The sequence below is a fragment of the Cebus imitator genome, unplaced genomic scaffold (genome assembly GCF_001604975.1).
Source record: "Cebus imitator isolate Cc_AM_T3 unplaced genomic scaffold, Cebus_imitator-1.0 Scaffold4, whole genome shotgun sequence".
NCBI lineage: Eukaryota > Metazoa > Chordata > Mammalia > Primates > Cebidae > Cebus > Cebus imitator.
The window spans coordinates 13,574,098-13,591,437 of record NW_016107319.1 but is presented as its reverse complement, the minus strand read 5'-3'; the positions used below and the strand labels follow the sequence as shown (position 1 = coordinate 13,591,437).

The 17,340-nt window shown below is 37.6% G+C and overlaps 1 protein-coding gene across 3 annotated transcripts in view; it reads left to right on the top strand.

The window, feature by feature from the left end:
• NR3C2 (nuclear receptor subfamily 3 group C member 2) overlaps positions 1-17,340 on the top strand; it is a 358,115-nt gene that overhangs the window by 3,681 nt on the left and 337,094 nt on the right. For all 3 annotated transcript variants that reach the window (XM_017532742.1, XM_017532733.2, XM_017532746.2), the window contains exon 2: positions 3,958-5,716. In XM_017532742.1, coding sequence (XP_017388231.1) covers positions 3,960-5,716 — 1,757 coding nt within the window. In that variant the 5' untranslated portion in view covers positions 3,958-3,959. The remainder of the gene's footprint in view (positions 1-3,957; positions 5,717-17,340) is intronic.

The window sequence follows — 17,340 nt, the reverse complement described above, 5'->3', positions numbered from 1 at the left end:
ATACTAAAAGTGAAAGTGTTTCCAGGTAAAATACAAATTCGCAAGGATCTTTGTTAATATTCCTGAAAAAAAGTACTTCCTTATGGAAAAGGGCAATTTAACACAGACTGTAAAACATAGAACTTTAAGGTTTTCCTTTGCGAAAACAGCATTTCTTTTGTGTTTGAAAGCATATGTATGGCTTAAAGTGGCACCTACATCAGTGCTTTTCTTTTACCTTACGTGAATTTTTTTGTGTTTCGGGGTGAGGCCCATTTGTGTGAAAATTAAAGGTTCATAATGTTTTTTTTTGCATTTGTCCTAAGAGAATCTTTGTTATGGTGTCCATTGAAAGGCAGGCAAGTCTGGTTTTTATGTCAGATTTGTATACCTCTATGTGCTTCATTTTATACTTTAGTAACAAAAACTTTTTCTTTATCCTCTAGATATTAAGATCTATGAGGATCAGATTCATCGACTAGTATTTTCAGTATTCACTATTAAGTACAGGTTGACTGAAATTCTGCTAAAGCCATGGTCATTGTGCCACTTCCAAAAAAGACAACCTCAGTTTCCTGGATGATATAGGAAATAAATTCCTAACCGGATCCATTTGTTTACAGAAAAGACGAATTAAAGTGCTAGGGAGACTCAATATAAATTGAAGTCTATTATATAAATTATAATGCTATTTAAAAAAAATCTGAGCTTAAAAAATATTTGCATGGAAGCCATGCAGATGCTAGATGTCTTGTATTCTTTTGTGTTTGACTATTGCCAATGTGTATCGTTTCCTTTGTTGAGAGGTGCATTAGGTTGGTGGAGGAAAATACCTTAAACAAACTAATTTAGATTTCAGCAAAGCCTTTTGCAAATTCCTTAATGAGAGTCCTGTCAGTAATGTGGTGAAATACAGCCTATTTTATGTTATTAAGGGAGTTCAAGGTTAGCCAAAGAGGACTTGGAAAGTTGTGATCAGCTGTATGATGTTAGCTGATAAAGCACTTCCTTGTCCAAGGCTTTAAGACTGTCTTTGGTGCCCATCATCTCCCATATAGATTCTCTTCAAGTCTTCTGTAGCCTCACAAATGTGGGATATGGTTCTTGCTTAGAAAGTGCCGAAAAGTGCAGATTCTTAGTAGATGTTGAGAAAAAGATGCAGTGGTAAAATTGTTTGGGGAATGCTGGATTAAAAAGTAAACATAATCTCCCAGAGGTTTTGGTATGCAAATTTATATAGAGACAATTCAAAAAAGCCACGAGTGACCGCCCTTCCCAAAAGACAGTTTGGAGAATGGGTTTTGGAGAAGGATCTGGGTGGGGGGTCCCCCTTCAGACACAGGACAGAGAGCCCTCTTGTCTATAACCAGGAAGAGAATGAGGCCGTGTGAGTGAGGCAGAGTGTGCCAGTGAAGGCCTCTGGGTAAGGTTGTTGAGACAAGAGTAACTTCCAGGCATCTGGGTAGATGGTGGTGCAGTTTGCCAAGAGAGCGAATGTGAGTTTGGGGGTGTGTGGGGGTGAGATGTGCAGAAAAGTGTTCCGTTTTGAATACAAAAAGACATATTTATTGTGTTGTTTAATGTATTTGTATCTAAACTATTTATAGCTTAGCCATATAGTCATTCATCTTTAGTGTGGGGAGGACAGAATATTCTTAGGTAGAAATAGAAGCAGTACATAATATTTACTGCTATTTTTCAATGCATAGCTATGACTAAATGGTTTTTTAGTAAAGCATAAAAGGGCAGCCTTAGCTTTTTGGATCTCCATTCACTGCTTTTTAGTTTAGTTTCTTTGTCAACTTTTACTTGGCTTTCATCCACACCAACCCTTTTGGCTGGAATTACTATTAATAGATAACTACCTTAACCTTTGTAATTCCATTTATTTTCTACTGTCTTGTGATTGATTTTTGATTAGGAATCTATAGGATGTTCGTTAGGTGAAAACATACTATATAATTGGTAGATTTTAACGTTCGCAAATTGAGTATTGATATTATAATAGTTGAAAATTTTTTGTGATGTGCTACCCACTTGGGATACAGTGGTGAAGTTGATCATTTCTGCCCTTTTAAAACTTAAACTCTAGTGTAAAACACAGAAAAGTAAGAGGTAATTATAATACTTGGACAATTTGGACGTTAAAGTTCTTCGTAGGGCTTTGTCCTATCTAAGGCAAATCTATGAGGCCAGTTCAGATTTATCTAATGCAATCTTATTTAGTAGTATTATTTTTCAATATTAATTAATATAAGTTCTGTAACAAAAGGACTTCCTGTTTTGTTTTGTTTTTTTTTCCGAGGGAAGGTAGGCAGGGTGGAGACATTGGCAAAGGGGGAAAGGATGAGAGGCCTAAAATAAAGCTTGTATATAGAATGGCAGAAACAGCATCTTTTAGATCAGAACTTTTATTGGGCTTCAGATTCAAAATGTTTGAAAAATGCATAATACAGATTTTAGGAGTTTTAAAATACTAACACGTACAAATAAAATTTTACTGTGAGTGAGTGACTTTCCTTTAAGATACGTTTCTTTAGAGTGGTGGTTGTCAGCCAGGGGTGATTTTGCCTCCCATGGTTGTTTGGTAATGTCTGGAGACATTTTCAGTTGTCACAACTGGGGAGGGCGAATGCTACTGGCATCTAGTGAGTAGGGGTTAGGGATGCTGCTAAATGTCTTAACAATACACTGGGCAGACCTCCAGAACTAAGAATTGAGAAACTGGTGTAGAGAGAGACCTGCGATCAAATTGCAGCTCCAACACTTAGCTGTGTGCACGGTGCCTCAGTTTTCCCAGTTGTGTTATCTGGATAATACTTTTATCAGTCATTCAGGGTTGTGTGTAAGGATAAATGAGTTAATATATGCAAGGAGCTTATAATACTGCATTAAATTATATGGGTAAGAATTTTATCAATCAGTAGCCTATTGTAACAATTCCGTCTGTGAAGTAAATTAATCTGTAGAGTGCATGGATATGGTTATATATCTGAAACAACCTTGTGGGTTCCTTGAGGATCGGGATTGTGCGTTTTTTGTGTATCCCTACCTGTTCACCGACTGGTCTAAGGGCCACGATGTAGCAAGCACTTGGTAAATATTGTTGAATGAATGCTTAAATTTCCAGGACTCCTCTCAAACTTCCTCCATTTACCATTGAGAGTAAACATTTCTGGTTGTTGGGAGTTGTTCTAGCAGAGGTACCACTAGGTCAGGGCGCATGTCGAAGTCCTTGCCAGTATTGAAATACGGAGAAGACACCGGACAGCCCTGCGTTGTCATACAGCCACTCTGAGCTATGGACCCTCTTAATCAGAATGTATAGATCTTGACTTTTCAGAACTGACATTAAATTATTTTAATCACTAACCTATCTTAAGAAAGGTAGATTTTTTAAAAAAATTCACAAATCATTTTTCCCATGATAATTCACTTGGTATGTTTATGTTTGGAAAGAGTTACTGTAATTACATGTCCATATTGTTTCATAACAAGGCCATGTATTAAATATGGAGGGTCGCTTCTCTATGATCCAAAGACTCCAAAGGCGTTGGAGTCAGAAGATTTAGATTTAAACCCAACTTTGTCACTATGTCTTTGACTTTGGGCAAGTAACCCACCTCACTAAGTCCTCCGTTTCTTTTTTGCCTGCCTTAAAATTCCCAGGATTACTTTGAATATCTACTAAGTTAACATTTGTAAATACTATTTGCAGACTCAAAAGACTGTATTATAGCAAACATGTTACTTTTATTTAGATCCAAAACAGTTTTATATGATCACTTCTCTTATCTGACATCTGGACCACTTATAGACAATACTCTGTTATGTCAGCATCCAAAAGGTAACCGTTTTAAAGGTTGCTTTTAATAAGTAGAATATGTTTTGTGGCTTAGTAAATGCAATTTTAGAATGTCTTTTAGAGTAATATTGCTATAACTGACTCTAATTTTTTAATGTGAATTTATTTGTTAGCTATGGAGACCAAAGGCTACCACAGTCTCCCTGAAGGTCTAGATATGGAAAGACGGTGGGGTCAAGTTTCTCAGGCTGTGGAGCATTCTTCCCTGGGATCTACAGAGAGGACCGATGAGAATAACTACATGGAGATTGTCAACGTAAGCTGTGTTTCCGGTGCTATTCCAAACAACAGTACTCAAGGAAGCAGCAAAGAAAAACACGAACTACTCCCTTGCCTTCAGCAAGACAATAATCGGCCTGGGATTTTAACATCTGATATTAAAACTGAGCTGGAATCTAAGGAACTTTCAGCAACTGTAGCTGAGTCCATGGGTTTATATATGGATTCTGTAAGAGATGCTGACTACTCCTATGAACAGCAGAACCAACAAAGAAGCATGAGTCCAGCTAAGATTTATCAAAATGTTGAACAGCTGGTGAAATTTTACAAAGAAAATGGCCATCGTCCTTCCACTCTAAGTTGTGTGAACAGGCCCTTGAGATCATTTATGTCTGACTCTGTGAGCTCTGTGAATGGTGGCGTCCTGCGTGCCATTGTTAAAAGCCCTATCATGTGTCATGAGAAAAGCCCGTCTGTTTGCAGCCCTCTGAACATGACATCTTCGGTTTGCAGCCCTGCTGGAATCAGCTCTGTGTCCTCCACCACAGCCAGCTTTGGCAGTTTTCCAGTGCACAGCCCCATCACCCAGGGAACTCCTCTGACATGCTCCCCTAATGTTGAAAACCGAGGGTCCAGGTCACACAGCCCTGCACATGCTAGCAACGTGGGCTCTCCTCTCTCGAGTCCATTAAGTAGCATGAAATCCTCAATTTCCAGCCCTCCAAGTCACTGCAGTGTAAAATCTCCGGTCTCCAGTCCCAATAATGTCACTCTGAGATCCTCTGTTTCTAGCCCTGCAAATATCAACAACTCAAGGTGCTCCGTTTCCAGCCCTTCCAACACTAATAACAGATCCACGCTTTCCAGTCCGGCAGCCAGTACTGTGGGATCTATCTGTAGCCCTGTAAACAATGCCTTCAGCTACACTGCTTCTGGCACCTCTGCAGGATCCAGTACGTCGCGGGATGTGGTTCCCAGTCCAGACACACAGGAGAAAGGTGCTCAAGAAGTCCCTTTTCCTAAGACTGAGGAAGTAGAGAGTGCCATCTCAAATGGTGTGACTGGCCAGCTTAATATTGTCCAGTACATAAAACCAGAACCAGATGGAGCTTTTAGCAGCTCATGTCTAGGAGGAAATAGCAAAATAAATTCGGATTCTCCATTCTCAGTACCAATAAAGCAAGAATCAACCAAGCATTCATGTTCAGGCACCTCTTTTAAAGGGAATCCAACAGTAAACCCATTTCCATTTATGGATGGCTCATATTTTTCCTTTATGGATGATAAAGACTATTATTCCTTATCAGGAATTTTAGGACCACCTGTGCCCGGCTTTGATGGTAACTGTGAAGGCAGTGGATTCCCAGTGGGTATTAAACAAGAACCAGATGACGGGAGCTATTATCCAGAGGCCAGCATCCCGTCATCAGCCATTGTTGGGGTGAATTCAGGTGGACAGTCCTTCCACTACAGGATTGGTGCTCAAGGTACAATATCTTTATCACGATCGGCTAGAGACCAATCTTTCCAACACCTGAGTTCCTTTCCTCCTGTCAATACTTTAGTGGAGTCATGGAAATCACACGGTGACCTGTCGTCTAGAAGAAGTGATGGATATCCAGTCTTAGAATACATTCCAGAAAATGTATCAAGGTAAGTTGACTTTTTCCTTGTTTTTGAAAGTCATGGCTTTATAAACGTTGAAGGTTAGCATTATCCTTACAGTCGATAAATTGAACACTTCAGATTACTGTTTTAAGGATGGTCATATGGTGCTCCCATTTGCATGTTGATATAATGTTATTTTTTTGAAGTAGAGGGAAAGAGCATTCTTAAAATCACTTAGAAAGTATCTGCGTTGATTTTGAAGGGGCATAGGTAGGTGTCCCCCAATCCCCATTGCCTGTTTTATGTGTTTGGAAAATTTATGTTTTACTGACAGTTACTATATCTACTGTAGCAGACTAGTACTAGATTTTTTCCCTTTAGCTGTTTGCCGGTTTACTGAAATGCTTTAGGTCAGTTTGTTCGTGGTCTTAGTCCTTTTTTATTATAGCTTTCTTTATTAATCATCACTTCATCGGTTGTGAAAAATAAAATTGAATCCTGTACCTGTTACCCACAAGCTTCCCTCCCTTCTGCCCTTTTCTAGGTAGGTTAATTATATGAAAGTTGTGGTTTTTCAATACAAATAAATCATTTCCTTAACTGTTGAGGGCTTTTGAAGACTCAGCATATCTAAAATTACTAACTGGACAATCTTGCTTTCTTATATTGGAAATGAAATATGTAACTGCAGTTTTGAATTGGTATATTTATAACTTTTCAGATCTGCAAGAAGACATATTTTATTTACTGTAAAATATCTCTTGGCTTTCCTTGTTGCAGATAGCATGTTGTATATATTTAGAAAAATAAGGAAGAGGTTTTCGATATGACTATAAAGGGTGGTTCTAAGTTATACAGTGAATACTTGGATTGGACTTTGCTTCGGTACTGTTTTTATTACTTGGTTGTGATAAATTATTCCTTTATGGACTATATAAAGAGTAGTTTTCCTAGGTATAGTTCATTCCTTTGGCATCTAGAACTATGTGGATATTTTCTTATGTCATTAAAAATTATTTTGTGGGAAATGTGTCTATCCCATTAGTAGGATACAGAGTTTACATGTGTTGCTGTAGCTTTCTCCTGTTTTTTCCCAAACCAAAAGCAAAAACTTTAATTTATGCATTCTTTTCATTGTCATTGGCTCAAATCTTGCTTTTCTTGCTTTTATGGAAGCAAACATTTCATAAAGGATACATTTTTATAGCTCCCCATAGCATGAACTATTCAATCATATTCTAATGCTGTCTCTTAAATTATAAGCTCTAACACGAGTCATGAGATAGCATGGCTGCCATCAGAACCAAACTCAGCATGTGTTTCACTGCTAGTGCTTTGCTTTACTTTTAGAGAAGGAAATTTTTTCATGTGATATGAATATTTTTGTAAATGATGTTTTTAGCGAGCTGGTATGAGGTCATATAGCCTGGTAGTTAAAAACATGACTGGTTGAAGTCCCAACTCTACTAATTAATTGTTTAGTTTTCTCAAGGTATAAAGGGATTAAACAGTAACCATCTCAAATGTAGTTAAAACAATTTAAATGAGTTAATTTATGAGAGATATTCTGAATTTCTTCCAATATGTTAGTATGCATTATATATGTTTTAGGTATTCTGAAATGGTTTTATAATTTTTACTTTTTTTCTTATACGAAATTCCACAGAATCTTTTAAAGAAATATTTAAGCATTTGTTAAAGTAAATATTTGATAATTTCTTATGATCAAATCATTTAAAAAAATGATTATGTAGTATACCTTTGTTATTACAGTTCTATTTATGCTTTTTTAGTTTTAAAAACTTGCTTTGGGTAATGATATTTCTGGCAGAAATACTACAGATGCAGTAAGCTAAAATGATTGTCTCTTACGTTTGTTCTATATCCCTGTTTCTACTATTTTAAATATAGTTTTCATGCTCATGAAGCCCCTCCTGATGGTCCAGTGACCCATGCATAGCCTTAGACATGTTAGTATGAATTAGTGACCTTGAGCCTATCCTGCCTTTTTGGGCACAGGAGGCGGTGTCTTGTGTCTCCTCTTAAGTATTCCAAAATGCTTTATGTATTTGTTAATACAGTCAACAGGGATTCATTCCGCTTATATACATACATACTGGTTTTGTGCCAGCTAAATTTCCTAAAAACTTTAACGTAAAACTTTAATGTGATTTGACATCTCTTATAGATTAATGATTCTTTATAGCTTTTCTTGGTTAATAATATCCAAACGTATTTGTTTTGGTGATTATCAGAGTAAAAGCTCAGGGATCAGAGGAAATTTAGATGTTTTTCCAGATTTCAGTGTACACATCATATTTAACCTCATGCAAGTATCATCCTTGGTCTCTTATTTTGAACAAAAAATCCAACCTTTTTGCCTATTTCTTAAAATATGATCACTTGTTTCAGGGAATGCTGATAAATTAATGAATGAAATATAAAGGATCAAGGCAGTGTATACTGCTTCTAGGTTTAATAGTATCCTTCATCATTAGGTTGAACCTTGAGCTACAGTATTTTCTGGTAGATCTCAAATCATAGTTTGAGGGTTCCTGAGACCTTTTCAAGGAAGTTCATGAAGTCAGAAATGATGCATTGGTAAAATATCCACTCAAAATGGAACACAGATTAATGGATTTAGGTATAATGGTGTACAAAAGTTCACTGATATTGTTTCAGATTCCACGTTGAAACTAACTTCTAAGAAACTATTCAGTGTTAATTTTCAGTGTCGTATCAAAAATTCATATCTACAGTTATCCTAAACGGCCATTAAAATATTCTTCCCCTTTCCCAACAACGTATCTGTATGAGACTAAATTTTCTTTATATGCTTCAAGAAAAACATAGCACCACACACAGGTATGAAAATCTGGCTGTCTTCTATTAAGTGTGACAGTAGTCTTGCAAAAATGTTAAACAGTGCCAGTCCTCTCACTAAGGTTTTTGTTTGGGGAAATACTGTTTCGTAAACAGTTTTCGTATTGTTTATGTTAATGCATAATGACTTATTTTTAAAAGATTTTAAAACATTTGTTTTAATTAATTTAATTTAAACTAATTTAATATTAGTTTTAATTCCCAATATGGTATTAATAGCTATACCTCACATAAACAAACGCTCTTTGGGATCCTTCATAGTTATTAAGAATGAAAAGGAGTTCTGAGATCCAGAAGCTGAGAACTGCTGGTCTGTTCTCTTCTGTACACCCTTTGGAGGTTAATGAAGAAAGAAGATATTACGTTATTTGTATTAGTGTTACTGAATATTACTCTGAGGAAGGAGTGTCCTATTCAAATAGGAAAAATGATTCTTGCCCAGATTAATTTTTTAAACGGACAGAAATGAGTAATGGCTGTGAGGCGTGTGTTGTCTTCATTTCAGTCTGTGGGCATTCTGTGAGAGTGGTGACGAAAGTCATCTGTTAATAATTTCCAGTGAATGAATTGTCTGAGTGCCAAATTGTAAAGTAAATTATGACAAAGCTAAATGTAAAGCCCTTAGAATGGATGCTGGACCTAGTTGTGTCAGGTAGATTAGAATTCCTCTGCTTGGACATCAACAAAACCTCTCTGAGCCTCAGTTTCTTCATTTTAAAGTGATTAAGTTGAACTAATCAGTTTGCCAATCACTAATGCTCTGCAGGAGCTGCCAATGTAACTTCCTTTGAAGAATTATAATAGAGTATCCTTTAACATACTTGCTAATCTAGTTTCAAGCATTTTGTAGTCACAAGTCTAGCTTCATGGTTTTCAGGGTAGTCTGGGGAGAAAAATATCATTTCCATTTACAATTTTAAAGTAAAAGTGAGGAGGGGTGGTCTACGATTTTACTTGAAAAGAGGAACTCTGTGTGAGTGAGTGTGTGTGTGTGTGTGTGTGTGTGTGTGTGTGTGTGTTTTAAACCAGATTTTTTTTTTTTAAACAAACTCTGAAACTTACTATGAATTCCTTGTTCTTTTTATTTACACTATTCCTCATGGAAACAGGGCATTTCTGTTGACATAACACTGGCTGTTTATGGAGATAGTCATAGTCACTTTGATAGCATCATAACACAGTGCTAACATTGACTTAGACTTTTAAATGTAAAGTTTACTGTTTCAAAGGGCATATTCTGGTAGGTCTGGAGACAAGTAATTAGGTATTTATTTGAATATGTGCTGATTTTTTTTCCCCCGCAATAGAATGAAGTAGTTTAGTAAATAACCTATAGTTATTCTTTTATTTTTCGATTGCTCCTGAAGTTTCCTTGAAACTCACATTATATGATAAACTAAAAGTGCCGGAATTCAGGGAGTTTGTGACAAAGTTTGCCCTTTTACTAAACTTTCAGAATAAACACTTGAGATGTAAATATCTCTATGTAATACAGTGTATGAAAGAATGGTGTGGGGAGGGGTGTGTGTGTGTGAGAGAAAGAGAGTATTGGTGCTTACTCTAATAAATAAATCCATTACAGCATTGCTTAGGTCATTTGGGAATGAAAACATGTAACTTTCTTTTACTTACTATTTGTCTCATAATATTCTGATTTTGAAATTGCTAATCTACCTAGAATTTCACCAGGAAAATATTTAAAATATTTTTATAAATTATTTTAAATGAGAGTTGTTTCTCCTGGTATTCATTTTTCATTCACTTATTATATTTCTGAAAGAGTGACGATAATAAAATTAGTGTTTTATAATACACAAATCACTATGTACAGTGTACTTTTGTAAGTTTCATTTTTAAACACCACAGGTATCTTAGGTTTACATGTCAGTATGTCTGCCTCTTATCTAAAATACTGGTTTATTATTTATGCCATACTTTAAAAATAATGCTGAGATAAAAGCCGTGGTTTCACTTAGATAACCTCAGATTATTCAACTTAATGCAGTTTTCATACCAGCAACATACTAGGGACTTAGACTTTTGAATGTGAAGTTCATACCATGAGGACATCACTTATAGATTTGGTATTCAGTATTGCCTCTTGCAATATTGAAATTCTAGGTGTGTCTGACCTTTTCTGTCCTTGGAATGTTAGAGTAATAGCGGATGTGATATTGATCACCACTAATTTCGGAGCAACACTTTGCTTCTGTTCATACTTTGATGTCATTATGTTTTTCTGCAAAATAACACTGTTTTCTTCACTTTCAGCTGTTGCTTTAGTTTTGTACTACTCATTTGCTCATAAAATTTTTACCCTCACTGCTAAATAATTTATCATTTTCTTTCATTTACTAAATTCAAATTGAGAGAAAAATGTTAGCTACTTGATTACATTTAAATATATCCATTAACTTGGATATCTTTGATGACATTCCAACATTTATTAGTGAAAACCGTGGAAAAATATAAGCGTGCTAAATGGATAGTGTCCTCATTTTAAACATTAGGGTCTCTGGTTTTAAATTTGTCAAGTATAGGCTTTGTTTTTAGTTTTAAGGCTTTTATGTTGTTCCTTATATAATAAGGTAATGATGACGTTAAAATGTAATTACATATAAGCACTTGTTAATTTATGCTCTAGAAACCTCTGGATTTATGATTTATTAGTGGTATGGCTAAGGCCAGTGTTTCTATGTAGAAAAGTGGTAGAAATTGTTTGTGTTTTATGCTAGAAATAGAAAGCTGTAGTTTAAGGAAGGAAATGGGACAAACAAAAAGTAATTTGAATGCTTAAAAAGTTAATACCTTAGGGAGAGAGTATGAGATAATAACTGGCTATCTGGATTCATAACTGTGGCTATGACTTAATTTTATTCCTGATGCATACTTCATTGGTATGTAATGAATATTCACCTTATATATTAGGAGTTGTTGAGATAAATATACAGAGACTGTGACATAAAACTGAAATTTGGCTAGTAAGTGGCAAAAATTGACTTTAGATACTCTGACAGGGGGAGGTTATATGGGCAAGTCTTGGAAAATGGGGATGTGGGGGGTGTTCAGAGTTGGTATTTAGACTTGGCATTGAAAATTTTGCAGGGGATGGGGAGTGGGTACTTCCTGGTGGAGGGAGCTCTATGAGCAAAACCCTGGAGTTGGGGAGAAATCGCTGGGTGTGGCTGAGCCTCATGGTAGGCTGTGATGTGGGGGTTGGGGGTGAGAAAACCTGGAAGCGGCTAGTTGGAACTAGAAGGGAGTTGAACTTGAAACTTACAGTAAGAAATTTGTACTCGATTTGGTAAGTAATGAGTTGTCACGGAAATATTGGAGCAAGACGTGGCAGGAGAGGAAGTGCACTTGGGGAAAGGTTAATTGGGCAGTGTGTTTGTGTGGAGGATTGGAGCATAAAGAACCTTGTTAAATTATTTCAGCTGTGTAGAAGGATGGGCACTAGGCTCTCTGGGGTAAGGATGTTGAGGGTAATAGAAAGAAGGGGGACAGGTTTGAGATATTACAGAAAAAGCCTATGTAAGTGTCTGTCTTTTTATATAAAAATTTTGAAGTAATCACAAATTTACAAGAAAAGAAAGCATATTACAGAGAACTCTTATCATCAAGGACATTCACTTACATAACCATAATATTACCATCAAAATCTGGATGTTACTAGCATCTACTCTTTTGCCAGTTATCCCAATAATACCTTTTATAGCAAAAGGATCTGGTTCAGAATTGTGTGTTCTTGCTTAGTTGTCATGTCTCTTTTAGTCTGGGTTAGTTCCTCAGTCTTTTCTAGATTCTGTGACTTAATACTGCTTTTGAAAACTGAAGGCCAGTTATTTGGTAGAAAGTCTTTCCATTGGGTTTTCTTATATGTTTCCTCACGATTCAAATCAACTGATGTACCTTTGGCAGGAATATCATGGTCTCCTAACGTTAGCATCAGGTTTTGTACCACCATCTCCCACTGGAATGGAAGGATAACATAACAGAAAGACAGAAGGGCAGGATTCCACTCCCAGCTCTGTTCTGTGCGTTCTTCTCATTGCATTCTGTCAGGTGGCATGTGATTTCCGTTTGGGTTGTTACTATTTATTTAGACCACTTGATTCAGGTGCTGTTTGCAGGGTTTCTCCATGATAAAGTTACTCTTTCCTTTTGCAGGTAGAATATATTCTGTGGAAGGTACTTCGAAACCGTGCAAGCACCCTATTCTTTGTCAGACTTTGTTTATTCATACGTTTATGTGTATTGGTGTGGCATCATTGTTTCTTGTTTTGTGAAGTGAGTTGCATATAGACTGTTACTGTCCTAAGTTTTGATGGTCAGAATGTTCCTGATTAAGCTGATGGAAGCCCAGTGAGGGTGCTTTCTGTGTCCCTTTGCCTTGTCTCCATGATTCCTTGAGCACATCCTTGCTTTAGGCCCATCTTGTACTTTTCCTGACCCAGACCTGGAATTGGCCGTTTCTTCAAGGAGGGGTCCCATCCCTGAACACACTTTCCACTTTCTGATTGCAGCCTAATGCTACATTCTGGGTAACAGGGACACCCCACTTCCTATGGCTGCCCTCCTTTTCCCACCTATGCACAGACTCCTGTGCTGAGCTGTCCTCACCCTGCTTGGGTTCTGACACCCTCCACTAGAACACACACACACACACACACACACACACACACACACACACCCCTTCCCGTCTCTGCTTGACTCCGACCTTCTACATCAGGTTTCAGAGCCACCCCTGGGCTTGTTAGACCCAACTACAGGCCACCACAGTTGGCCACCCCCCTTCCCCACTGTGGATACCTACTTTTCTATGTCTTATGTAATGATTTTAGAACTAAATTTTTAAGGAAGAAGAAGGGGAGGAGCTGTTATTTGAGTAGAAATAATAAAGTATGTGGAAAATCAGCAAAAAATCATGTTACCACCTTAACTGTCATAGATAATGTTGAGTAGTTAAGAGAAATGAAGAGGTCAGCCAGGCACAGTGTTATCCCAGCACTTTGGGAGGCCAGGTGGGTGTATCACTTAAGGCCAGGAGTTCAAGACCAGCCTGGCCAACATGGTGAAAGCCCATCTCTACTTAAAATACAAAAATTAGCCAGGCATAGTGGTTCATGTCTGTAATCCCAGCTACTCAGGAGACTGAGACAAGAGAATTGCTTGAATGTGGGAGGTGGATGTTGCAGTGAGCCAAGATCTAAATGAAGAGGTCGAGAATAGGTTTGGAGCAGAGGTACTGTTACCTTGGCTTCACGAGTTTTAAGTGCCGAAACTACCTGTATTTGGAAACATTCTTCATATAGGTGGCAGTGTTGGTCTGGAGATCAGAGAGGCCTCTTCACAGAAATTGCAATTGAGGGAGTCAGTGTGGATGCTGTTAGGTTGGTGCAAAAGTATTTGTGGTTTTTGCCATTAAAGGTAATATTACTGGCCAGGTGCGGTGGCTCACGCGTGTAATCCCGGCACTTTGGGAGGCCAAGGTGGGTGGATCACGAGGTCAGGAGATTGAGACCATCCTGGCTAACATGGCGAAACCCCGTCTCTACTAAAAATACAAAAATTAGCTGGGCGTGTCTATGTGTGCCTGTAATCCTAGCTACCCAGGAGGCTGAGGCAGGATAATTCCTTGAACCTGAGAGACGGAGGTTGTAGTGAGCCGAAATCATGCCACCACAGTCCAGTCTGGCAACAGAGCTAGACTCCGTTTCAAAAAAAAGTAATATTACCCAGGGAGGGAATGTATATCTTGATTTAAGTACAGTTTAAAGTGTATTTTGTTAGGAACTTGGAGGAATAGTGCCCCACTAAGAAAATGAGCAATACATCCTAATAAAGGAGACAGAATTATGTAGATGACCAGGATCGTGCTAAGTCATAGATGTCAAAGGGAAGAATCAGATAGTCTTAGAATTTCCAATAGAAGGGCTCCAAGACTATCTAGAAATCTGACCCATTCTGGTCTTGGATACTGAAACTAAGGCCCAGAGAAACCACATGGCTTTTCCAGTATCATACAAAGTAGCTAGTAACCTGATGGGAGGGTTGGGAAGACCAGGAATAGAATCTAAGAGTTGGTGACAGATGGGTGCTGGTGATTTTCAAGAAGGGATTGAATTGGATTGTGATTGGCTAAGGAGTAAATGAGCACTGAAGAGGAGAGCCTGGGGGGTGGGGTGGAGGCACAGTGCTTACTCTTGGGAGTAAGTTCGCTTTGTCATCTGTTTTGGTGACAAAGGAAAATGGGTAGAGGGAAGAAATGGTAGTGCAAAGAAATGGCAGGCTCAGAGTAAGGATTTTGTTTGACAGGTGAAGTATGAAGAAGGCATTGGACTTGTGTTGAGACTGATTAAGGATTGATGGAGCAGTGTCCTGGGAAGGTGAGAATAGATATGGGACTGCAGTTAGCCTCAGAGTTAAATATTTAACTGTGAGGTTGAGCCTTACTATGTTTCGGCGCTTGCTGGTGACTGTCGTCACTATTTTACAGATATTAAAACCGAGATGGAGGCGGTATTGTGATATGCCTAAGGCTGCACAGTGAAGGCAAATGAAGAAACAGGTATTTGAGATAGAGAAGAAGAAGGCCGACTATCCTAAATAATAGGCAACCAGATGGATCTTTAAAAAATGTGAATCGGGTTATGTGGCGGATAGTTTAAAGCCCTCTGGTGGCTTTCTGTTGCAAGCAGCAGAAAGTAAAATAATTAAGGGTCTGTAAGGCACTAAATTACCAGGTCCTGATTGCTGTATTTAATATCTGTTCTTCCTTGCTCATTCCACATACTGATCTTTCTGTGGTTCCCGCAAACCAAGTCCCCTTCCTTTTGGGGGCCTCTGTATTTGCTGGTGCCTCTGCCAGGAAGGCTCTGCCTCCAGATTTTGGTTTCTTGCCTCTTTCTTGTCACTCAGGATTATTCAAATGTCAGCCTCTCAGAGAGGCCTTCCCTGATCATCTTATTGAAAGTGGTGATCCGCTGCCTTCTAACACATTACCTTCTTTGCTGTCTTCATAGCAGTACCTGTCAGAATGATCTTTCTTTACTTCATTTCTGCTAGTTAGCATGTAAGCCGCCCGAGAGAAGGATCTCATCTGGCCTGTTACTTGTACATTTTCCATACCTGAAACAGTGCCAGGTATGTTGTTGTTGTTCGGTAAATACTGAGAGAATCAATGGATGGATTGACTAGCAGAGGGAGTAGGTATGTATCTGGCATGGCTTGATATTGTTGATTATGTAATATTAAGAAAATTATTAAATGACAGAGTTCTACAGAGTTTAGCAAAAAAAAAAAAATTGTTTTGACCTCTGTCAGCATATTGTTAGGATTTTCCACAAAATAATTAACAAATACTGTTCTTCTTTTTTCTCATCTCAGTGTAATACAGTAGTTGGTAATGATGTATTCCAAGCTAATTTATGACTTACACTCTTAGTCTGTACAGTGAGGTTACTTATTTTTAATTCCTACTATAAAATTCACTCTTTTGGTGTGCAGTTCTACATGTTTTGTGAAATGAGTAGTCATGTAACCACAACCCAATTGAAATACAGAAGAGTTCTATCACTCACTAAAATTCTCTTGGTCAACCCTTTTCCTCACTCCCAAACCCTAGTGACCACTGTCTGTGCCTTATTGGTATAATTTCGTTTTTTTCTATATTGTCTATAAATGGAATAGTACTTTATGTAGCCTTCAATTCTGGCTTCTTTCACTCAGTGTAATGCCTTTGAGATTCATCCATATCATTTCTTATTTCAGTAGTTTCTGTTTATTGCTGAGTACTATTCCCTTTATGGCTGTATCACATTTTATTCATCCGTTTACCTGTTGGTAGACATTTGGCTTGTTTCCAGTTTTGGCTACTATAAATAAAGCCACTATAAGTATTTACATACACATATCTGCATGGACATACGCTTTATTTTTTTGTTCAGTAAAAACCTAGGAGTGGAATGGCTAGAACATACAATAGGGGTAATTTCAATTTTTAAGAAATTATCAAATTGTTTTCCAAAGTGTTTGTACCATGTTAATATTCCCACAAGCAGTGTATTAGAGGCCCAGTTCATTACATCCTTTCCAACACTTGATGGTTTTTTTAAGCTTAGGCATTATAGTACATGTGTAGGGGTATCTCATTATGGTACATGTGTAGGAGTTTAGATTGGCATTTTGTTATGTTTTAATGATACCAAACATCTTCTCATGTGCTTATTTGCCATTCACATGCCTTCCTTTTATGCCTGCATACTCGTACCCCTTTTTATTATATGGTCTTCATCTTTTTGAGTTCTGTTACCAATGTACTTTGATGCAAACTTTTTGATAGAAGACCTAAAACTAAGAGTACAATAGCTATTTAAAATTCTGCATTGTCAGAGGAAAATATAATAGACAATCTCCAAATTATTTCATCCCCACTGTGTTCTTAATGTGGGTGAACAAAAAAATGAATATGAAACAAACCAGATATCCCCCCTATATTCATCTCTAGTTGAGGAAGATGGCTCACATGAGTGTATACAGCCCAGCCTTTCTTTTTGCCCCCTCCCCCAATTATGTGTGTGTTTGTGTGATGGAGATAAAGTTGTTATCAAAGATTAGAAAAGGAATAGTTCTGTGTGAGCTAGAATAGCCAAGGAGACCTTCGTACAGGAGGTGAAGATTTCAGTAGATGTTTGAAGATTGGTGGTATTTGAGGGGAAGTAGAGAGAGTATTCAAGGAATAAGTAATAGCACAAGTCAAGTGCTAGACAGGGCAATTGAAACTT